We start from the raw sequence: 24,648 nt of genomic DNA on the forward strand, positions 1-24,648 counted from the left end.
TTTCGCCCTGCAGTTTCATTTTTACACAGCTCAATGTTCATCAAATCGCATTTCCTGCACTGTGTGTCGTACAGTGATATAATTTTGCAGCTGCATCCTGTGGTATACGTGGCTACTGTCTGCGAAACGTATTATGAATAGATGTAGTAGTAGAGAAGTAATAAATTAAAATGTCATACATGATGCGACAGTTTCTCATGCATGTCAGTATTTGACATCATCTCTTGAACTATGTATCACACAATGATGTAATTTTGTTGGTACATTCAATGGTACATGTGAATACTGTCTTCAAAATGTGTCACCAAGGCAGTTAACAGTAAAGAAATAATATATTTAAACGTCATGCTTCCAGAGGCAGTTTTACTGCATGGACGGCGAAAATATAGTAAACAATAAACGTTTTTCCCTTCAACATTTTGCTGTCGTTGTCAGCGAGAAAATATTTTAAACAGGTTTGAAATTATGTGTGAAGATTCTTACAAGTCACAAAGTGGTCCCATTCTCAAGCACTGGACGAATTAAGTATGTGTATTCACACATATCGTGGAGTGCGCTACTTTTTCACCCCCATTCCTTAGATAGATAGATATCATAAGTGTTAATTCAGAGTATAATCTATCTCCATTCCAAATTTCATCCACATCCGTCCGGCCATTTCAGCGTGAAGGGGTAACAAACATATGCACTAACTCACACATACAGTCACGACTACTTTAAAGAGTCGATAGGTTCAGCATTTGATGCAATTACGAAGTTCCACACGTTTCGCGAAGTAATGTTTCATTTTGCATAGAACTTAGTTTTACTATGGATTGATGGGAGGAGAATTTTTCTCCTCGTTTTAGTGAAAATACTGCTGACTGGTATCTTCGTGTAATTACAGACTATTTTTTTAATCCAATACGTTTCTTCTCAGGTGGCTGAAAGACTTGTTCGTCAAAGGATCGAAGAAGGACCTTGAGGTCGAGGACCTATACGATACCCTGAAAGCAGATCAGTCAGCGAAATTAGGAGATACTTTCGAACGGTAAGTATTGCTCTTCTCTGTCGGCTATGTAATATGGTGGGCTGGTATCGTCTGCTACCACAGCTGGTGATGCTCCTAAACACTAGCGACTAGGCAACGTCCCTTTCCCTTAATATATGTATATTTCTCGTCATTTTGTGTACGCAGTGTATGCGTTTCAACTAAATCAAAGCACCATCCGTACACTTCACTTCGTGCAACGTCAATTAATGATACATCGAATAATGATGAGAACACCACCCTGGAAACTAAACGTCAGTCACTTTTCCGTTTGTAAATCAGAGTCGTTAACATAAAAACAAAACGATAACATCGCTCTTGAATATCAGATAATAACATCACATTGCGTATTTTTTCATATAATAAAGAAACGCTTTCTCGTAACTTTAGTTTTTGAATAGTTCAACCTAACCACTCGCCTTCAGACTTTCTCACGAGTCTTATCCAGACGTAACATCTCAGGTTACACAACTTGTATGAATTCTTATGATTCAGTTATGTGAACTCGTGACAAATAATTGTGACTGTAGTAGCAATTAAAAATAGTACCTTAATGCTATGGCAAGCAAATATGTTTTCAAATAGGTTTGAGAAATTTGTACTAAACACTGGAAAATCCAGGTCGGAATGTAACAATATCATGAAAAGAAAAGTTACTACCCACCGTGTAGCGGAGATGCTGAGTCGCAGATAGGCACAACAAAATGACAGTCGCAAATAAAGCTTTCTGTCACTAAGACATTCGCCAAAAATACACACATACACACACACACACACACACACACACACACACACACACACACACATACACACGCAAACGCAAACGCAAACGTAACACAAACATTCCTGCAGTCTCAGGAAATTGCAGCCACAATGGGAGCAACAACACTATAATCAGCTCATCATAAGAATAAACCTGATGTAAACAAACACAAACGCGATGATTGCTAGAAGCCGTAGCATACGTACACTGGTGTTGTTACGCTCATGGAAGTAGGTCCTACTCACGTATCAGATGTCTTATTATTATGTTACGTTAAATGAAACTTTAAGATATTCAAAAGTATTAACAGCCACAACGTCTTTCTTTAACACGTTTTAGATAGGTAGTTTTTATTTCAAGAATCGCTTACGCTCACAGCCTCTGCAGCTTTGTGCTGTGACTGTCGTGCTGTTTATGCGCAGCACGAAAATGCTGAGGCTGCTTTCTGTTCCGTAGTGAAACGCGCGAGCGGAACACGGCTAAAAAGGGCCCAGCAATGGGCAGTTCTTAATGTTTTGCATAAATTCACAGAGAAAATCGGTTCTGAAGCTTTCCCAGCGCTGTTATGTTTTGCAGTTGAGACCCCCAGCGAACAACGAATGTGTAGCGTAGACGGTAGCGTGATGGAATGAGACTAAAGTTAGGTTCGGCGAGTGTCTCGGCTTGCTTTGTCCGAGGCCAAGTTGAATAATATTGGCGCCAGTGGATCTCCTTGTCTCAATCCATTTTGGATAGTGAAAGGTGATGATAGTTGGTTGCCAAACTGTACTTCAGTTGTTGACTGGGAGTAGCAAGCTGCAATCATACGGATGTATTTCGATGGGATGCCATGTTCCTCGAACGTTTCCCATAATGTGACGCGGTCAGTGCTGTCGTAAGCTTGACGAAAATCGATGAAGATGAGGTATAGTTCCCGACTGAACTCATAGAATTTTTCTATCAGCTGCCTCTTAGTAAATATGTGGTTAATGGTGGACTTCAGTTGTTGACTGGGAGTAGCAAGCTGCAATCAGACGGATGTATTTCGATGGGATGCCATGTTCCTCGAACGTTTCCCATAATGTGACGCGGTCAGTGCTGTCGTAAGCTTGACGAAAATCGATGAAGATGAGGTATAGTTCCCGACTGAACTCATAGATTTTTTCTATCAGCTGCCTCTTAGTAAATATGTGGTTAATGGTGGACCGTCTGGGGACGAACCCACATTGATATGTGCCTACAATTCCTTCAGCCAGTGGTTTCATTTGGTTTAGCAGTAGAGCTGTACAGACTTTGTATCCCATTTCAAGAAGTGAAATTCCTGGGTAGTTGGATACTTGGGTAGCATCACCCTTCTTGAAGATGGGACATATAATTCCTCCCTTCCATTCTTCAGGAATTATTTCTGTTGCCCAGATAGTGGATATTAATCGTTTCAATACATCCATCAGTGATTGTCCTCCCAAGCGAAGCATATCACCTGTGATATCACTACCTCCTGGGGCCTTGATGTTCTTGAGTAGTTTTAGGGCAACACTGATTTCTTCCTCTGATGGTCCAGGGACTTCTAGTCTACCAAAATGGGCTCGCGTGAGTTGTCACCGTCAGTGGAACGTCCCGACTCATTATGTTCTCAAAATGTTTTTAAATAGGTTTGCCTACGCTTCTGGCGGTACCACTTCACCCGTCTCATTCGTTAGAACCAATGTAATTGTCGGTAGACGCCTCTGACAATTCTCGAGGCCTGGAAAAACTAGCGTGATGACTTTGCTTCTTCTACTGCTTTCAACAATCTTTTATGATGTTCCCGTTCCTTCTTTCTCATGAGTTTATCCGTGTTACTCCTCGCTTCACAGTGGGCTACCCTTGCTTCTTCTGAGAGTTTTTCTAACCACTGTATCCTCTTCGCTGATCTCTTCCCAACAGACTCTCGACATTCTCCATCGAACCAAGGTTTACTTCTGCGTTTTGGGTGGCAAGCAAGTTTTCCTCTTGCACTCTGTAACGCTGCATTTCTCAACACCAACCGTGTGTCTTCCACGTTACTAGGGTTCTCCGATGTTGTGAGGTTTTCTGCAATTTTATCTTGATAGCGTTGTCTCACTTCTACATCTTCCAACTTGTCCTTGTCAAAGCGGGCTATCTTTTCAGAATTTCTTCGCCACTTCGTAGTTTCAGACGTAGTTCGACTACCACCAAGAAATGATCGGAATTCATATCTGCCCCGCGGAAGGATCGCACATGTTCGACATTGCCATGGTGTCCTCGGTCAACAAGAACATGGTCAATCTGATTCATTGTGCTTCCATCTGGGGATATCCAGGTAACTTTACGTACTACTTTGCGGGGGAAGTATGTGCTTCTAATGGTCATTCTCCTTGTCTCGGCAAAGTTTATTAGTTTGATACCGTTCTCGATGCTTGTTTCGTGGATACTGTCAGGACCAATCGTTGGACAATACTGTACTTCTCTTCCCACTTGGGCGTTGAAGTCTCCCATTATCAAGTGAATTGAATATCTTGGATCTCCAATGTCCATAACACCCTCAGGAAGTCTCGTTTCTTGTATTTCTGTCACTAGGCATTGATATTTACACAGTTCTTCTCCAAGTTGTTTCATTCCCTCCGTCATGATTGACCTTAAATTCTATGTTCCAATTCTAAATCCAGAGAATCCATTTACATACTGAGTTTTGTCAACATTTCGGTGTGTGCGGCTTTTCCTTTTGTCTTTTTCTTTAACCAGGTTCTTTTTTTACTGAGGATGGGGGTTGGCCCATCCTCTAACCCTCCTCCTTCCTCATCCGGGCTTGGGACCGGCAATGGCGAAGTTATACTGAACCTCTTACAGAAACATTTTTGTAGCGTTTAAGACAGTTGAGAAAATATCTGAAGTTGAATTTATCATTTTTAGGCCTGTCTTCCACATTCGCAGTTTTACGAGTAATATACTATGTATGCTATTTTCTGCAGGTATAATAAATGTGTTATTTAGATCAAACGCGTTTCGCTGTATCTGAAAGGAATTCTGGATATGCTTTAAAATAAAGCCTCTGATCTAAATAAGACTTTTATTATAGTGGAAAAAGACGATATATATGCTATATCTGAAATGTTCACAGCTTTAAGTGTTTGATATTATTGGGGAAAAAAGCCTAAATAAATGTCCGCTCTTTTTCAAACGAAGCTGTAGATTAATTACAATGTTGGATCCGTTGCCGATGTTTGTACTCAAAATGAGAGTAGCCAAATCTACTGTGCGGTGCGATCTGACGAATTATGCAACCTGTCTGTAAATATAAATGTCGGGAAGTTATTCAGTGCAAACTTAAACAAAGATTACCAGAGATCTAGGAATAACGTATCACCAAAGGCATATGGTTCCTATAGCTACTGTCAAACACCATGCTTCTTCTTGACCTCAGGGGGGAATGAAGGAGACGCTGGCGACTATGTTGCCTTATCGAATGGACAGTGAAGGGGACGATTTCATCAGACAGATAAGCACTAGATTGGGCAAAGGAATTTGTCGAATCACCTCGACTAGGCTCGCTGCAAGATCAAGATAAGGTTGACCGTCGATATGACGGAAGCAATTAGCAGTAGGACTTCGTTTGTGCCTCCAGTCCAGTTCAAACTGGAATCACAATTTGGCTCTTCAAATAGTGATTCGTGTTCGTGGACATCGACGATGCCATAGTCGGCAGCAAGTAAGGCATACGATGCGCCAACAAGGCCAATGGTGCTAAGAACATACACTCCTGGAAATTGAAATAAGAACACCGTGAATTCATTGTCCCAGGAAGGGGAAACTTTATTGACACATTCCTGGGGTCAGATACATCACATGATCACACTGACAGAACCACAGGCACATAGACACAGGCAACAGAGCATGCACAATGTCGGCACTAGTACTGTGTATATCCACCTTTCGCAGCAATGCAGGCTGCTATTCTCCCATGGAGACGATCGTAGAGATGCTGGATGTAGTCCTGTGGAACGGCTTGCCATGCCATTTCCACCTGGCGCCTCAGTTGGACCAGCGTTCGTGCTGGACGTGCAGACCGCGTGAGACGACGCTTCATCCAGTCCCAAACATGCTCAATGGGGGACAGATCCGGAGATCTTGCTGGCCAGGGTAGTTGACTTACACCTTCTAGAGCACGTTGGGTGGCACGGGATACATGCGGACGTGCATTGTCCTGTTGGAACAGCAAGTTCCCTTGCCGGTCTAGGAATGGTAGAACGATGGGTTCGATGACGGTTTGGATGTACCGTGCACTATTCAGTGTCCCCTCGACGATCACCAGTGGTGTACGGCCAGTGTAGGAGATCGCTCCCCACACCATGATGCCGGGTGTTGGCCCTGTGTGCCTCGGTCGTATGCAGTCCTGATTGTGGCGCTCACCTGCACGGCGCCAAACACGCATACGACCATCATTGGCACCAAGGCAGAAGCGACTATCATCGCTGAAGACGACACGTCTCCATTCGTCCCTCCATTCACGCCTGTCGCGACACCACTGGAGACGGGCTGCACGATGTTGGGGCGTGAGCGGAAGACGGCCTAACGGTGTGCGGGACCGTAGCCCAGCTTCATGGAGACGGTTGCGAATGGTCCCTGCCGATACCCCAGGAGCAACAGTGTCCCTAATTTGCTGGGAAGTGGCGGTGCGGTCCCCTACGGCACTGCGTAGGATCCTACGGTCTTGGCGTGCATCCGTGCGTCGCTGCGGTCCGGTCCCAGGTCGACGGGCACGTGCACCTTCCGCCGACCACTGGCGACAACATCGATGTACTGTGGAGACCTCACGCCCCACGTGTTGAGCAATTCGGCGGTACGTCCACCCGGCCTCCCGCATGCCCACTATACGCCCTCGCTCAAAGTCCGTCAACTGCACATACGGTTCACGTCCACGCTGTCGCGGCATGCTACCAGTGTTAAAGACTGCGATGGAGCTCCGTATGCCACGGCAAACTGGCTGACACTGACGGCGGCGGTGCACAAATGCTGCGCAGCTAGCGCCATTCGACGGCCAACACCGCGGTACCTGGTGTGTCCGCTGTGCCGTGCGTGTGATCATTGCTTGTACAGCCCTCTCGCAGTGTCCGGAGCAAGTATGGTGGGTCTGACACACCGGTGTCAATGTGTTCTTTTTTCCATTTCCAGGAGTGTATGAAGCCAACGGCAGACCATCAGTGAAGCCGTACAACGACCAGAGAAGAGCAACGGACTCCTCAGCGTCATTAAATTATTCTCGGGAAAAATTCGAGTAGCGAATGACCATTATTAGTCGCCAACGGTAGTGTTTTTTTGTGCTCCTCTTTTCTAGTCCTTTTTGAGAGATATACTAATGGTACAGAGTTCATCTTTCGCACGATCGTGTAAAAAGTGTAAGAAACCAGCTAAATGCAATTCGCGCGTTTATTTACTTTCATTAACTTACACAGGTATAAGACCACTTCTGGTTTTTCGTTTGTGTCCAAATAAATCACGCATGTCAGATATATTTCTTTCGAAAACCTAGGTTTAAAGCTTATCGTAAAATCTGAATATAATTTCAGTGTTAGGTGTATCAAAATTTGTGTGAGTTGTGACGTTGTTTATTTTCGTGGGCTGAGCGCCGCGAAGAACGTATTGTGGGCTTTAGCATAAGCTGTGGTCAACATCTGCGCTCTATACGACTTCAGCATTAGTATCCTCGTTCAAAATAATCTTTCTACATGAACTTCAGCGTGCATCTCCTCGAAGAAATGTGTATTTTTGAGGTGTTTGGGAAGTTACTAGTGTTGTACCTAACAAATTTCGTTGTAAATCGGCGTTTGTGACTCATAGCTACTACAGTACATAGTGGCTACAACGAACATATCATGTTACATTTATGTTCTCCTTCTACAAGAGTGCTTATTATCTGCATTTATTCTACCTAATGCTATTTTCTAGTTTGTTAGCGACCATAGCCTTAAAAAAGTTTCAGAAAATTAGTAACTTTTACCCCACGTTTGTCTGTTCCGCTGTGCGTAATAACTGATTCTTTTCTTTAAGGGAATTAGGAAATTTTAAGCTTAGCAGATCCAGAAAGTCAACGACAGCAAGTGTATTTTAAAATTTACTGATGAAATCTCCTCGGGCTTCCATTCCGGGTAGCTGCGTCGAAAATCTGCGACGTTTCGATTAGTGTCATTCTCATCATCTTCTTCGCCAAAAGAAGAATATGATGAGAATGACACTCATCGAAATGTCGCAGATTTCCGACGTAGCTACCCGGATGGAAGCCCGAGAAGATTTAATCAGCAGTATACACCGGGAAAGGCTACATTCACGTATTTTTTTTCTGTTCTATAAAACATTGTACCAGATACAATGCAGTCGCACTACGTAGGCCATTCTCAAACGTAGGATGAGTCAGATGCGATTCATAAGCAGTTAGGACTGTCGAGCTATTGGAATCCGCTGCGAATGGGTGTGTTGGGATGGATCCCGAGAGTCGTTTACCAGAGATACCGCCGGCCGGGGAGGCCGAGCGGTTCTAGGCGCTACAGTCTGGAACCGCGCGACCGCTACGGTCGCAGGTTCGAATCCTGCCTCGGGCATGGATGTGTGTGATGTCCTTAGGTTAGTTAGGTTTAAGTAGTTGTAAGTTCTAGGGGACTGATGGCCTCAGAAGTTAAGTGCCATAGTGCTCAGAGCCATTTTGAACCAAAGATACCATAGGCACGTCAAGTGCCGTCCTCTCCTGTTTCCTCTACACGAAGTTAACGAACTCTGGGATATGTCACCAACGGTCCACTTCACGGTGAGGGGCGTGCATCGGTAGGGCTGGGCGCCCTGTACGGGGGAGACAGGGAGCATCGAAAACTCGGGGTGTTACACCCACCCCATAACCAACAAGTTCGAGGTCGTGTCTTCCATTGAAACAAAGCAAGTGCGATACATTTCACCTGTTGGGAAACCTGCTATGTCCTGTGTCTAGTACAGGCAGACGCAAAAGTTTAGAGGGTCTATTACCCGTCGGTAGTTCAAATGCACGGTGAGTAATTGTGCCTCGCAGGGAAATGGCAGCGAGGGACGGGAAGTAAGACCAGCTGCACTCAGTGTGTATTCCTGGGGCCGGGGCGTCGTTCAACATTTGAAGAGGCTATTCCAGCAACAGGTGCCTGTCGTATGGGCTCCAACCTCATGCTCGGATCATTACAGCGACTGGCAGAGAAGATTGATAAGATCGACCTGGCTCAAAGAGTTTCAATGAGGCCCAGAGTTCGCAGCATTGTCCATAGAGCTGATCGTGGGTCCCTGGTTATGAGTCTAATGGAAGGCTTGAACCAGAGACTTCAAAAGTTCTGCACTGTCCGAGACTTGAGGCATAACGTTAAGAACCATACGGTCCACCTAAATCGGTCAGATGTGCACTACACATCAGAGTCATCTACTCAGATAGCTGACAGTGTGTGGAGTTGCGCACAAGAGCTTTTTTAAGATTAGGCTACTACCGGTCACATAAAGATAAGGGTAGACCCGGAAGTGTCGTCATAAGATGCAGAGAAATGCCCCCAACTGGCGAGAGTATTAAAATTCTACTCATTAACTGCCAGAGCATACGCAAAAAAGTGCGAGTTTGAAGAGCTCCTGAAAAGCATTGGAGCTCACTGAGTACCAGGGTTAAGAAAGCTGGTCAAAACCCAGACTTGATAGAGTGAGACAGAAATTACAGCGGCAAGTCAGATTGTTTGGCCAACACTCAGTATTAAGCGTAAGCATAAACTTATAATCGGATTCCTCTGTCGACCACCAGACTCAACTCCAGATGAAACCGAAAACTCTGGAGAAACCCGGAATTTACTTGGACCTAACTTCCCCTGTAATGCTTCCGTCATCAGAGGAGAGTTTAATCATCTAACAATCAGTTGAGAAAATAGCAGTTTCGATAGTGATGACTATCAGAAGAATGTCCCGCGAAACATTACTAAAACACCTCTTCAGAGAACTGCCTAAAACAGCTAGTTAAAAAGCCCATTCATGATGGAAATGTACTGGAACTAATGGCAACAGATGGTTACGATTTCTTTTGGAAAGTCCACATTGAAACTGGTATTAGTGTCTATGAGGTAGTTGCACCATGATTACTAAAGTACAGAGGGAAACTGAAGTGAGTAGAAGCACTTGTATATTCAACAAACTAGATAAAGAGGCAATGTGACATGTCTCAATAAAGAACTCTAAACATTTAGCTCAGGAGAGGCGCACATGAAGAAGAAATGTGGCTCAATTTTAAAAGAATGGTTGACTGTGCACTTCGTAGATATGTATCTAGTAGACTAGTTCGTGACTGAACTATAAAGAAACTTCTAAAGAAACAAAAGCTGCTATGTAGTAGGTATAAAATGGGAACAGTGCTATAAATAGAGTGATGCTGGACGAAACGCATTTGGCTCTCAAGAGAGCAATGTGTGCTGCCTTCAAAGATTACCGTAGCAGACTATTATCGGAAGATCTCCCACAAAAACAAAAGAAAATCTCTTCACGTATAAAGGCTGTTGATGGTACCATAATGTCCAGACAGTTATGGACGGACGAGATAAGAAGTGAAACTGAGAGTAGCAAAGCAAAAGCATAAATTCTAAACTAAGATGCTCCTTTACGAAGAAAAATCCGCCAGTACTGTCTCAGTTTAATTCTTGCAGCACTGCAGAGATGGGTTATGTAGATATTACAGTCAGTGGTGTCGAGTAGCACATGAAATCGCTAAAATCAAACAATCATCCAGGGCCTATGGACTCCCTAACAGATTCTATATCGAATTTTCTGCTGATTTAGTCTGGTATTTTTTTAACTCTCATCTGCGTCGATCCAACGATAGTTGGAAGAAAGCTCATGTCACATCCATCTACAAAATGGAGCAGATGTGATCCACAAAACTGCCGTTCAGTATCCTTGACATCCATTTTTTGTACAATCTTATAACGTATTCTGAGCTCAAATGTATCGAGGCACTTTCAACACAATGAACTCACTCATTCCAGTCAGCACGGACTCCGAAAACATTGGTCAGATCGCGCTTCACTCAACATGACTACCTGAAGGCCATGGATCAAATCTAATAAGGTAGCTGTAGTGTTTTTTGACTTCCGAAAAGCATTTTACACAGTATCACACCAAAGTTTGTTAATGAAAGTATCGTCATCTGGGGGTTATGAAATTTGTTACTGCACTGAGCATTTCTTGGTACGGAGGCAAGGCATGTTATCTGGGATGGACAGTTATCAATAGCTGTAGAAGTAACTTCAGGTGTGCCCCAGAGAAGTGTGGTGGGACCATTGCTCTTCATGTTGTATATTAATGACTTTACAAACAATATTAATAGTTATCGCAGATGATACAGTTATAAATAATGAGGTTCTGTCTGATAAAATTATTCAGTCAGATCTTGATAAGATTCCAAAGTGGTGCAAAGGCTGGCGACTTGGTGTAAATGTTCAGAAATGTTAAATTTTGCACTTCACAAAACGAAAAACGTAGTGTCGAGTCGGCATTGTAACCGCTCAACTCATACAAATAGCCGGGTGTTACAGTTTGTAAGCATATGAAATGAAACGATAGCCTAGGGTCAGTTGTACGTAAAGCACATGGTAAACTTAGTTTCAAAGATAGAATACTAGGCGAATGCAGTCAATGTACAAATGAGATTCCTTACGAAACACTCGTTTCACCCATTTCAGAATATTGCTTAAGTGTACGGGACCCATACCAAAGAGGGCTAACAGAGGATATTGAGCGTACACATATAGTTCATTTTCTTTCTAAGAAGCCTCCGACTGCCAGCTGTTTACACGAATAGATTATCTTCTATTAATACCATCGTTTCTTTTATGTCTCGTACACTGCACTTCGAACTACCAAATAATTGATCAGCCATCAATATAAGAGTCTCGCACCCTAAAGTCTCGCATACTTGCCTTCAAGTGTCGAAGACTGCTGGGGAATATCCACTCCCGCCCACTGGACGAAACATTGTATTCTTGTAGTCTGATCATACCAGAAACGTATCTTGTCCAGTGCCCACGGATCTCAATGTATCTCGAGAAGGGCCACATGCTTCCGAAATTAATCACTGTGTCGTCAGTTTCTCTGGACGCTAAGACCTCTCTTAAATCCTCGTCTTGTGTGTGTGTGTGTGTGTGTGTGTGTGTGTGTGTGTGTGTCTGTGTGTTCAAGAATGAGTAAATGAGCAATGTGTGTGTGTGTGTGTGTGTGTGTGTGTGTGTGTCTGTGTGTTCAAGAATGAGTAAATGAGCAAGGATGTGTTTTCATATCTGTGCGGGTACGAAAGACGGAGGAATAGGCAGCGGGAGAGAGACAGAGAGAGAGAGAGAGAGAGAGAGAGAGAGAGAGAGAGAGAGTGAGAGACGGGGAAGGACGAAGGGAGAGGAAAAGCATGGAGTAGGGAGGGCTGTGTAGGTGCAAAGACAAAAAATAAGAATAGTAGACCTAAAAGAGAAGTATGTCATAATTTACGTCATAATTCCATTTATGTTAGGGGAGAGAGAAAAAGAATACGAGGCACTGACGTTTTGAGAACGAATAATGTGTAATGAATCAGGGGATTTAAAACTGACTATTGCATAGGTTTTGGGAGGAATGATACAGTACGAAAATAGAAGTGTGAACGAGAGGATGGAGTAAAAGGGCAAGGCAGGAGAGAATGCAGGAGTGGGAAAGGCGAGGAGAAATTAAAGTTCCGTTTTTTCTTTTAAGAGTCACACTTCCAGATTTTTTTTAGTGGTCGGATACTTTCTCTGACATAGAACATTATATGTTTCCCTACTTTCTGAAGGTGAAAAATGTTTCAATTACAGTGCATTTGATATTCAGTTAGGCCTGCTGTTTCGTTATTCTGACACTCTGTTGTACAGTTTGGCTAAACATCCTCCTAAATTTCGCTGTTTGTTTCTTTTAGAGTATTCGTCCGTTGAAACGATAAAAAAAAACAATGGATTTACATATCATCAGTCCACTCTCCAAACAAGGAAACAAACGCAAGAGGTTGTTCTCCTTGACAACACGAGTCCGTACTCTCGTATACACTGAAGAGCCAAAGAAACTGGTACACCTGTCTAATATCGTGTAGGGCCCCCGCGAACACGAAGAAGTGAATCAAAACGACGTGGCATGGACTCGACTAATGTCTGAAGTAGTGGTGGAAGGAACTGACACCATGAATCCCGCACGGCTGTCCATAAATCCGTAAGAATACGAGGGGGTGAAGATCTCTTCTAAACAGCTCGTTGCAATCCATCCCACATACGCTCGTGGCTGTTCATGTCTGGGGAGTTTGATGGCCATCGGAAGGGTTTCAACTCGGAAGAGTGTTCCTGAAGCCACTCTGTAGCAATTCTTGAGGTGTGGGGTGTCGCATTGTGCTGCTGGAATTGCCCAAGTCCTTCAGAATGCACAATGGATATCAATGGACGCAGGTAATCAGACAGGATACTTACGTACGTGTCATGTCACTTGTCAGAGTCGTATCTAGACGTATCAGCGGTCCCATATAACTCCAACTGCACACACGCCACCAGCTTGAGCACTCCCCTGCTGACATGCAGGGTCCATGTATTCATGAAGTTGTCTCCATACCCGTACACGTCCATTCAACTCGAAACAACTTGAAACGAGGCTCGTCCGACCAGGCAACATGTTTCCAGTCATCAACAGTCCAATGGCGGTGTTGACGGGCCCAGACGAGGCTAAAAGTTTCTGTCGTTCAGTCATCAAGGGCACACGAGTGGATTTTCGGCTCCGAAAGCCCATATCCATGATGTTTATTTAAATGGTTCGCACGCTGATACTTGCTGATGGCCCAGCACTGAAATCTGCACCAATTTGCGGAAGGGTTGCACTTCTGTCACGTAGAACGATTCTCGTCAGTCATCGTTGGTCCCTTTCTTGCAGGATCTTTTTCCCGCGGCAGCGATGTCGCAGATTTGATGTTTTACCGGATTACTGATATTCACAGTACACTCGTGAAATGGTCGTGCGGGAAAATCCCCGCTTCGTCGCTACCTCGGAGATCCTGTGTCCCACCGCTCGTGCACCGACTATAACACCGCGTTCAAACTCACTTAAATCTTGATAATCTACCATTGTAGCAGCAGGAAGCGATCTAACATGTGCGCCAGACACTTGTCTTATTTTGGTGTTGCCGATCGCAGCGCCTTACTATGCCTGTTTACATATCTCTGTATTTAAATACGCATGCCTATACTAGTTTCTTTGGCGCTTCAGTGTATTGCGGCATTTATCTGCTTTCCGAAACGTGCAAAGTTAAATTTCAGTGCCCAAAGGACGAAAACAAACGATTTTTGCAAGAAACACTTAGATATAATAAGACTTTCATTTTACTTTTTCAAATTACATATTTAAGCCCGAATAACAGATAGTGAGCTCTCATAGACGCATTCTTAAAGGTTGTGCCGCCTCCGTGCCTCATATGTGTTGATACCTAAATGCTGTCGACGCTTTTCGCAGGTTCAGTCACGTCCATAATCTCTCTCGTAGCCACCAGGCGTTCTGGAGCACCCACTTGCAGCGAGGCTAGTAAGCAGTGCTTATAAACAGGGCGCAGGGAGTTAAAGAGAGAGCGTCGGATACATCGTGTTGCCTTTTCCATTAATTATTCACTTCCTCTCTCTGACGTCACGTCATGGACAGGTTTTTCTATTGATACAGCCAAATGTTCCGAATTTTCTGTCGTTGTGTCTAGAGTGGCCCAGTTTTTTACACTTAATATCATTAGTCACGCAGTGACATACATCTGTCAAGTAAGACCGTGGTCGGATTAAGCAGAAGAAAAATGTATTTGACAACAAACTAAAACATATAGATACATCATATACGAACAAGAGAAAAATGCAGTTACCATTAATGATACGTCCAGTCACCCGCAGCGTCGATAACTGCTTCGCATCTCCGAGGCATTCTTGAAACCAGGTTTCCCGCGTACTCAAATGGAAGAAACCTTCAAATGCGTCGAATTTGCGTTGACAGAGTTTCAAAATGGAGATCTTTTTTCTTTGCAAGTTATTTTCGATGTAATATCACACATTTTCAATTGGATTAGCGTCAGGCGACTGTGAGGACCAATCCGGCACCTACACACGTTTCTCCTTTTTCCAGTCGCTGCAAAGCCTGCCGCGGTGCTTCGGACCATGTCCTCCTGCAGTACCCAGTCTTCATTTCTGTTGATGAACCACCGTTTGGCAGTCGGTATCGGACATCTTTGATAAACGCGATGTGTCAGCTACGCTCATGTTTCTTCTTGTGTATCTCAGTCATCATCATCATCATCATCATCATCATCATTTAAGACTGATTATGCCTTTCAGCGTTCAGTCTGGAGCATAGCCCCCTTATAAAATTCCTCCATGATCCCCTGTTCAGTGCTAACACTGGTGCCTCTTCTGATGTTAAACCTATTACTTCAAAATCATTCTTAACCGAATCCAGGTACCTTCTCCTTGGTCTGCCCCGACTCCTCCTACCCTCTACTGCTGAACCCATGAGTCTCTTGGGTAACCTTGCTTCTCCCATGCGTGTAACATGACCCCACCATCTAAGCCTGTTCGCCCTGACTGCTACATCTATAGAGTTCATTCCCAGTTTTTCTTTGATTTCCTCATTGTGGACACCCTCCTGCCATTGTTCCCATCTACTAGTACCTGCAATAATCCTAGCTACTTTCATATCCGTAACCTCAACCTTGTTGATAAGGTAACCTGAATCCACCCAGCTTTCGCTCCCATACAACAAAGTTGGTCGAAAGATTGAACGGTGCACAGATAACTTAGTCTTGGTACTGACTTCCTTCTTGCAGAAGAGAGTAGATCGTAGCTGAGCGCTCACTGCATTAGCTTTGCTACACCTCGCTTCCAGTTCTTTCACTATGTTGCCATCCTGTGAGAATATGCATCCTAAGTACTTGAAACCGTCCACCTGTTCTAACTTTGTTCCTCCTATTTGGCACTCAATCAGTTTATATTTCTTTCCCACTGACATTACTTTCGTTTTGGAGATGCTAATCTTCATACCATAGTCCTTACATTTCTGATCTAGCTCTGAAATATTACTCTGCAAACTTTCAATCGAATCTGCCATCACAACTAAGTCATCCGCATATGCAAGACTGCTTATTTTGTGTTCACATATCTTAATCTCACCCAGTCAGCCTATTGTTTTCAACATATGATCCATAAATAATGTGAACAACAGTGGAGACAGGTTGCAGCCTTGTCTTACCCCCGAAACTACTCTGAACCATGAACTCAATTTACCGTCAACTCTAACTGCTGCCTGACTATCCATGTAAAGACCTTTAATTGCTTGCAAAAGTTTGCCTCCTATTCCATAATCTCGTAGAACAGACAATAACTTCCTCCTAGGAACCCGGTCATATGCCTTTTCTAGATCTATAAAGCATAGATACAATTCCCTGTTCCACTCATAACACTTCTCCATTATTTGCCGTAAGCTAAAGATCTGGTCCTGACAACCTCTAAGAGGCCTAAACCCACACTGATTTCCATGCAATTGGTCTTCAACTAAGACTCGCACTTTCCTTTCAACAATACCTGAGAAGATTTTACCCACAACGCTGATTAAAGAGATACCTCTGTAGTTGTTACAATCTTTTCTGTTTCCATGTTTAAAGATTGGTGTGATTATTGCTTTTGTCCAGTCTGATGGAACCTGTCCCGACTCCCACGCCATTTCAATTATCCTGTGTAGCCATTTAAGACCTGACATTCCACTGTGTTTGATGAGTTCCGACTTAAGTTCATCCACCCCAGCTGTTTTATTGCACTGCAATCTATTGACCATTTTCTCCACTTCCTCAAATGTGATCCTATTTCCATCATCATTCCTTTCCCCTTCTACCTCGAAATCTGAAACATTGCTGATCGTATTTTCACCGACATTGAGCAACTCTTCAAAATATTCCCTCCATCTGCCCAAGGCATCCACAGGATTCACCAGCAGTTTTCCTGACCTGTCCAAAATACTTGTCATTTCCTTCTTACCTCCCTTTCGAAGACTGCTAATTACACTCCAGAATGGTTTTCCAGCAGCTTGACCCATAGTCTCCAACCTGTTTCCAAAGTCTTCTCAAGATTTCTTCTTGGATGCTGCAATTATCTGTTTGGCTTTGTTTCTTTCTTCAACATAACTTTCTCTGTCTACCTGAGTTCTAGTATGTAGCCATTTTTGATACGCCTTCTTTTTCCTTTTACAGGCTGCCTTGACTGTGTCATTCCACCAAGCTGTTTGCTTCATCCTACCTTTACACACTACTGTTCCAAGACATTCTTTAGCCACTTCTAGTACTGTGTCTCTGTACCTTGTCCATTCCTTTTCCAATGACTATAATTGACTACATTCAACTAACTGGTACCTTTCTGAGATCGCTGTTATGTACTTGTGCCTGATTTCCTTATCCTGAAGTTTCTCCACTCCTATCCTCCTACATATGGACCTGACCTCCTGCACTTTCGGCCTCACAATCCCAATTTCACTGCAGATTAAATAATGATCAGTGTCATCAGTGTATCTCAGTCAAGAATTTAAATTAAACTGATGCTTTATGGACATTGCATGAAGGACAAAGGTTCCCTGTGTTGGGCTGTAATAGAACTGAGGCGCTACATATTACAATCTGCGTGTAATGGTGACCCTCTCTCTTTCTTAACAGACTGTAATAGTTGAAGATATATTAAAGGTTCTCAATCGGCACAGAAGAGATAAATGGCACAAGACCATGGATGAACAGAATAATTTTACTCAGTTTAGTGATAAAATCCTATCTCTTATAAGGAAAAGTGTAGAAATCTCTAGTAGAAAATAGCGAGAAAGAGTGAAAGAAAGTTCTGGATTATGGAGTGTAGATTTGGCTACAGTGTGCGTCACTATCCCTTCACTGTTTTGAGATTGCCGTTTGTCGTGAAACAAAGGAAGGCTGGAAAAACCGCTCTTTCGTATCATACCGACTTTCGGTATTGCATTCTTCAATATATTGTTGTCAAGTTGACTATGAGGCATAGCCTGTCTGTAAGGAATATGGTTTAGGGTCTACATCCTGCGTACGTGCTTTGTTGTGCACGTGTTATATTCCCATTCTCGGCTAGTTGATTTATGGGACTACCTGACTCGATAGAAATCAAATTACGTCGACTTGTACTAACTGATTTCGGACAGCTGCTAAAATGAACGAGCGGATAACCTAGTTTGGCGCACTGGGCGGCAAACCGCGGCTTGCTATCTACATCCGGCTCTTTGGCCCCTTTGAGTGTAGTTCTTCAGCAATATAGCAAGCGCGGGTGCGCATGTACTGTGATGCTGAAACTTCTTTGCCCTTGCGCGGGAACCTGGAATTGTCAATTGAACAGTCAAAATGTCTTAGAATTACAGCCAATCGGCAAGCTGAAGATCTCAAATTACTGTCGGCTTTATCAGTATCAGTTGACGAGTCTCGCAGCACAAATCATACCGCTAAAGTTTCACTTTTTGTACGGTTTGTTTCATCTATAGTCCCTAAAGAAGAAATTTTAGGATTATTGTCTCCACGATTTGTTCTAAGCGAAGACAGAGTGAGCCAATGGCCGCGACGGACCGTAATGCAGACGACAGCTGACACTTGAATTCCGCGGTTCCACCAGCGAGGGCGTAGCCTCCGGAAAGTGTGGCCCGTCCGTCAACTTATATTTTGACGCATGTGCGGAACACTCGCAGTGTGTTATATGTTGCGGAACGGAGCAAACACTCTACTGTATATCCTGTACCCTCTCCCAGACGATGAGATCCCCCCCCCCCCCAATATTTATTCCTCCTGCCAGCTTTAACTCTTTCCCACCGATCACATTCCACATCAGGGCTTCTCCCTCCTTCCCCTCTCCAGCCATCCTTATCCCTTTCCTACAGCAACCACACATACGCAGTGCTGCTCACCCTCTGTCTTTCCCACTACTCACATCAACTCCTACCTCTCATCTCCACAGTTTTCCTGCCCACTCCCCTCAATCACGTGGATGGAACTTACCCTTTCCTCCGGGAATATTTATCCCCTTGCGCAGGTCCTTCAGATTTTAAGTGAATGTGCAGTGCTTCAGTTTTTTTTTTATCAGACGAATTTTAATCTCTTGCGATGTGTTTTTAAAATGTTTATATTTTAGTTTTTTTAATGTCCGTCTTGTATATCCACTTTAAAATAGAAAACAGCCCGAAATTTTGTTTGTGTATTCTTAACGTTTTTCTTTTTCTTTTTTTAATTTGCTTGGCTGATGAGCGGAGAAATGTACCGCTGACGGCTCACCGCCGTCCATATGGAGCGAAGGGGATGAAGTAACGTTAAAGGAAAAATAAGTCTTCGTCAGGCTTCGAAAATTCACCTGAAGACGGTTCGCGGGTGCCCAGTCGAAATATCATGGGATGAATTAAACGGCGACTGGATGCAAGCCCGAAATTTGAATATCATATTCCACTCGATAAAATCATCTTGATTTCTACAGACGGGGCGAAAAGTACGACCCGCGTAAGGAATGCGTTTGTTGCCATTTTGAAAGAAAAAAGTAATCACAATATACATACTTGCCACTGCATCATTCATCAAGAAGCACTTTATGCAGAAATATTGCCAGAGGAAATTCGCAAAGCTACAAGTTGGTGGTTAAGATTATCAACTCCTTTACAGCTAAAGATCATAATCATCGCCAATTTAAAAAAAATAGTAGTTGAAATGGAGAGTGAGTGCTTATATCTCCCGTTGCATAGCAGAGTAGGTTGGTCAATATGAAACGTTTCGCTTCTTATTAACATAAATTAAAGCATTTCTTGTCGAGAAAGATGTTCACTATCTACAACTAACGAGTGAGCAATGCATCCAAAAATTTAGTTAATGGCAGACATTAAGTCTATTCTACTCAGTTTAAACGTAATCTACAGAGGGAAGATAACAAGTTTTTTTGATGTTAAATGAAGTTATTTCATTCGAAATCAAAGTATTGCTCACGATTTTAAAAGAGAACTGTCATTCATTTTCCAAAACTGTTGAAACATCGTCCAGAAAATAACTATGAAATTGACATTTGCTATTTCAAAACAACGTTCTTAAATATGAGGAAAGCTTTTCTCAACAGGTACGGGAATTCAGAAATAGCAAGCGACGTAAGCGTTTGTGAAAAAAAAAAAAAGCTTAACTCTACTGTAACAGAATTTAATTTTTCTCCTTTTAATATTGACACTGACAACTTTGAAATGCAATTGTTGGATTTAAAAAACAAAAAGTTGTGGTGCTCGAAATTTGAATGTCTTTGTGCTGATATAGAAATATTGGAGACAAACAAACATTACCTTAGTTCACAACACAAGTGGTCTGCTTTGAAAGACCTGGAGAAGGAAGACGTTTTAACACCTGGAGTGGTATTCGTGACGCACATAATCAGTTGAAAAATGTGGCGTGTGCCGATGTTCCCTTATTTAGATCTACATATTCATGCGAACAATCATTTTCAAGCATGAACCTTATCAGGAATGAACTGAGAAGTCGCCATATTGATGAGAACCTGGAATTGCGCGTAAAATTAAAAACAGCAACATACAAATTTGACTTAGACGAACTTCCCGAGGAGATGAAAACACATTGCTCAGATTAATGTTTGTCAGTCATTACCATGATTTAAATTACTGTAAAATTTAATTTTATCAAAAAGTAAGTTAAGTATGATTTCCGGTTTTCATCAACATAACTTTACTAAGTCTTAAAACTTTAAGTAAATTTGTTACATTAATTGTAGAGGGCGTTGTGAAATAAAAGATGTAGTGTAGAATATTGAGAAAGGTAAGTTGAGATGGTTTGGACATACAGAGAGGATGAGCGAAAGAGAAATACGAAACAACTGCACAACACGAGTAGCGATAGGAAGGTATCGACCTCAGCGAGCATACCTCAATCAGATTGAGAACTTCCTTTAGCAAAGGCGACATTATGTGTACTGTAATTAAGATAATAACAGTATATCTACTAACGTAGTTTAAGCTGAAAAAAATATAGCACTGAAAGAAATTCTTGGCGCTGTACTACTGATATTTGGCTATATTAACTAATAAGGTTAATCAAATAAAAGTATACAGTTCCGGAGACCTTTTCAGGTCTCAAATATCTTTGATGTTTATGCGCAGACTGAAGCGACGAATGAAAATTTGCGCGCGATTTCGAATCCCGGCCTTTTCATTCGTCGCATCAGTCTGCGTATAGAGTGCTGAGTTTCCTGATGACCATATCAGTGCTATCTACATTTACGAGAATCAGAAGCAGTACGCTGAGTTAACGATTGCTGAAATATTATGTTTAATTGATTTTGGAGTGATCTTGCTCGTAATCACGTAGACCCGTTAAATACAATGTTGCCTCTTGTCTAAAAGTGTAGTGGTTCAGGAAGGAGTCAATACGAATAACCAGGATTCGATTTCAATCGACGCATCGTTTCCAATCAGTCACTTCGCCGACAATCATCTTACAGCGCGCAGATAATGTTATACTATTATTGTACACAACTGAGGTAAAAGACAAAGTTTCGTCTTCTGGTCCTGGACGGACCTACCTGACCCCCACCGACCGCCGTGCCACTTGCCAAGGACGTCACTGGATGCAGCGTGGAAGGTCACGTGCTCAGCACACAGCTCTGCCGGCCACTGTCGGCTTTCTTGACTTCGTAACCGCTACTGATCGCTACAGAAGCTCCTCAGTTGGCCTCCAGAGGCTGGGTGCACCCAGAACCAGACTCCCAACGAGGAGAGGTCCCTGGCAGTGCTGGGAATCGAACCCGAATCCCCCGCACGGCAGTCAGACGCGCCGACCACTCACATTCGTAGGCAGACAACTCATATGACATACTGTGCGATAAAACAGAGCTTCTTATGTCGAAATCATTGTTTCACGTCCACTTACAAGCCTTCAAAAGATATTAACAAAGATAATTTTTGAGTGATTTGTGTAGTCAGTCAGAGACGTATCCAGGGCCGCGTGTTTAAATGGCTATGTAAAGGCTCAATAACAACTTATAATGTTCTTGAAAAAAGCACAAAAGTCCAAAAATTGTAATAACCAATTTAAAGAAAGTTTTTTAACTACGGGTTTTTCTGAAATCCTATAGAATGTAAGGCTTTCGTACGAAATCGGCACTGACGCATACCGTTGATGACGTAATCTGAGGTGACCTGGGAGCGATACACAGCATTTGATTAGATTAGATTAGATTAGTTTACGTTCCATAGATCCGTGCTGAGGCGATCCTCGTGGACGTGGAACATGTCAATTTTTTTTTTTAGCTGAAATAACAATACTAATAGTATGAATATATACAATACATCATTTGTTTCTATTAAAAAATTCGTCAGTGGAGTAGAAGGAGTTGGCCACTAGTAAGTCTTTCAGGCTCCTTTTAAACTGATCTTTATTTGTAACTAAATTTTTTATGTTTACTGGCAAATTATTGAAGATGAGTGTTCCTGAGTAGTGGACCACTTTTTGAACTAAAGTAAGTGCTTTTAAGTCCTTGTAGATCATTTTTGTTCCTGGTATTGTATGTATGAACTGAGCTGTTTGTTGGAAAAAGAGATATATTATTTAGGACAAATTTCATTAATGAGTAAATATACAGAGAGGCAGTAGTTAGTATACCCAGTTCTTTGAAGAGGTTTCTACAGGACGTCCGTGAATTTACTCCACAAATAATACGTATTATATGCTTTTGGACTCTGAAAACTTTTGTTTGACTTGAAGAGTTACCCCAAAATATTATACCATATGACATTATGGAATGAAAGTAGACAAAGTATGTAAGCTTTTCCATTTTTATGTCGCCTATGTCTGCTAACACTCGAATTGCAAATACAGATTTATTAAGGCGTTTCTGCAGTTCTGTCGTGTGCTCTTCCCAACTGAATTTATTATCAAGCTGTGATCCCAGGAATTTAAGACTGTCAACCTCTTCTATCTGCTCTTCCTCGTATTTTATGCATACGCTGGGTGGAAACCTATTACAGGTTCTAAATTGCATATAGTGAGTCTTTTCGAAGTTTAATGTCAGTGAGTTGGCTTTAAACCATCTATTAATCTCCATGAAAATATCATTAGCAGATCTTTCTAGAACTACACTTGACATACTATTTATTGCAATACTTGTGTCATCTGCAAACAAAACGAACTCTGCTTCTGGCAGTGTAACTAATGAGAGATCATTAATGTACACAAGAAAAAGCAATAGCTCTAAGATGGATCCTTGTGGGACACCACATGTAATTTCTTCCCATTCTGATGAAGACTGATGACTTAATTCACTAGTCCCTTGCACTGACACCCTTTGTATCCTGTTAGCGAGGTATGACTTGAACCATTTTGCAGCACTGCCCGAGACACCACATAATTCTAATTTATTTAAAAGTATGTTGTGGCTCACACAATCGAATGCCTTTGACAAATCACAAAAAATACCTGCTGCTTGTAATTTGTTATTTAATGAATTAAGTACATTATCACTGTAGGTGTAAATAGAACCCTTCAGATATCCAAACTGTGTTCTTGATAGTATGTAATTTCTGGTCAGATGGTTGACAAGCTGCCTGTACATTACTTTTTCTAAAATTTTTGAGAATGCTGGCAAAAGTGAAATCGGTCTGTAGTTTGATGGTATCTCTTTATCCCCTTTCTTGAATAGAGGCTTAACATCTGCATATTTTAGCCAATCAGGAAATTTCCCAGTTATAATTGACTGGTTACACAAGTAACTTAGAATTGTACTAAACTCACAAGAACATGCCTTAATTAACTTTGTTGATATTTCATTGTACCCACTAGAATGCTTTTTTTTAAAGATTTTACTATGGAAGTTATTTCTTTTGGTGAAGTGAGTGATATATTCATGTACTTGAAGCTATTTGTGAAGGCTAGTTTTAGATATTCAAGAGCATTATTTACTCATCCTGAAAGTCCCATTCTATCAGTAACGGATATAAAGTACTTGTTAAATAGATTTGCCACACTATGCCCATCTGTTACTAATGTGTCATCTACCCTTAGTGCTATTTGCTCCTGTTCCTTTCTGGTTCTACCAGTCTGCTCTTTCACTATATCCCATATTGTTTTTATTTTGTTCCCTGACATTGCTATCTTCTTCTCATAGTGCATTTGTTTAGATGTCTGAATTACTTTTTTAATGTTTTACAGTATTCCTTGTATTTAGCTAAATCATCAGCATTGGAGCTATTCTTGGTCGACAGATACATTTTCCTTTTTGTCTTACAGGAAATCTTTATTCCTTGTGTAATCCATGGTTTTATTAAAGACTGCTGTTTAATTTGATTAACTTTTAGAGGAAAACAGTTTTCAAACATGGTGCTGACATTGTTCATGAATGTGTTATATTTTTCATTCATGTCATGAGCACTATAAACATCTTTCCAGTTCATATCTTTGAGCAGTTTTCTAAAACACTCAATTTTTGGTTGATTGACTACTCTTCTGTACTCAGATTTAGCAGTCTTGTTAATCTGCTTAGAATTTACATCTAAAACAAGGAGCTGCATGTCATGATCTGATAGTCCATTTATTACAGGTTTTATGATATGATTTTGTTCCTTTGATTTGTCTATTAAAATGTTATCAATGGCTGTCCTTGAGGATTTAGTGATCCTAGTTGGAAACTTTACAGTGTGAGTTAGATTGAAAGACAACATTGCTAACTGCAGTAAATGTTTACTGGAAGATTGCATTAGAAAATCTGTATTAAAGTCACCAGCAATCAAAATTTCTTCGTTTCTTCCTGTTAAATAA

General features: G+C 42.0%; 1 protein-coding gene across 1 annotated transcript in view; it reads left to right on the plus strand.

The window, feature by feature from the left end:
* LOC124777963 (ATP-binding cassette sub-family C member 4-like) overlaps window positions 1–24,648 on the plus strand; it is a 256,857-nt gene that overhangs the window by 17,169 nt on the left and 215,040 nt on the right. The window contains exon 2 of the mRNA XM_047253522.1: window positions 920–1,030. Within this exon, the coding sequence (XP_047109478.1) occupies window positions 920–1,030 (111 nt within the window). The remainder of the gene's footprint in view (window positions 1–919; window positions 1,031–24,648) is intronic.

Source organism: Schistocerca piceifrons, chromosome 2, assembly GCF_021461385.2.
Source record: "Schistocerca piceifrons isolate TAMUIC-IGC-003096 chromosome 2, iqSchPice1.1, whole genome shotgun sequence".
NCBI classification, from domain to species: Eukaryota; Metazoa; Arthropoda; class Insecta; order Orthoptera; family Acrididae; genus Schistocerca; species Schistocerca piceifrons.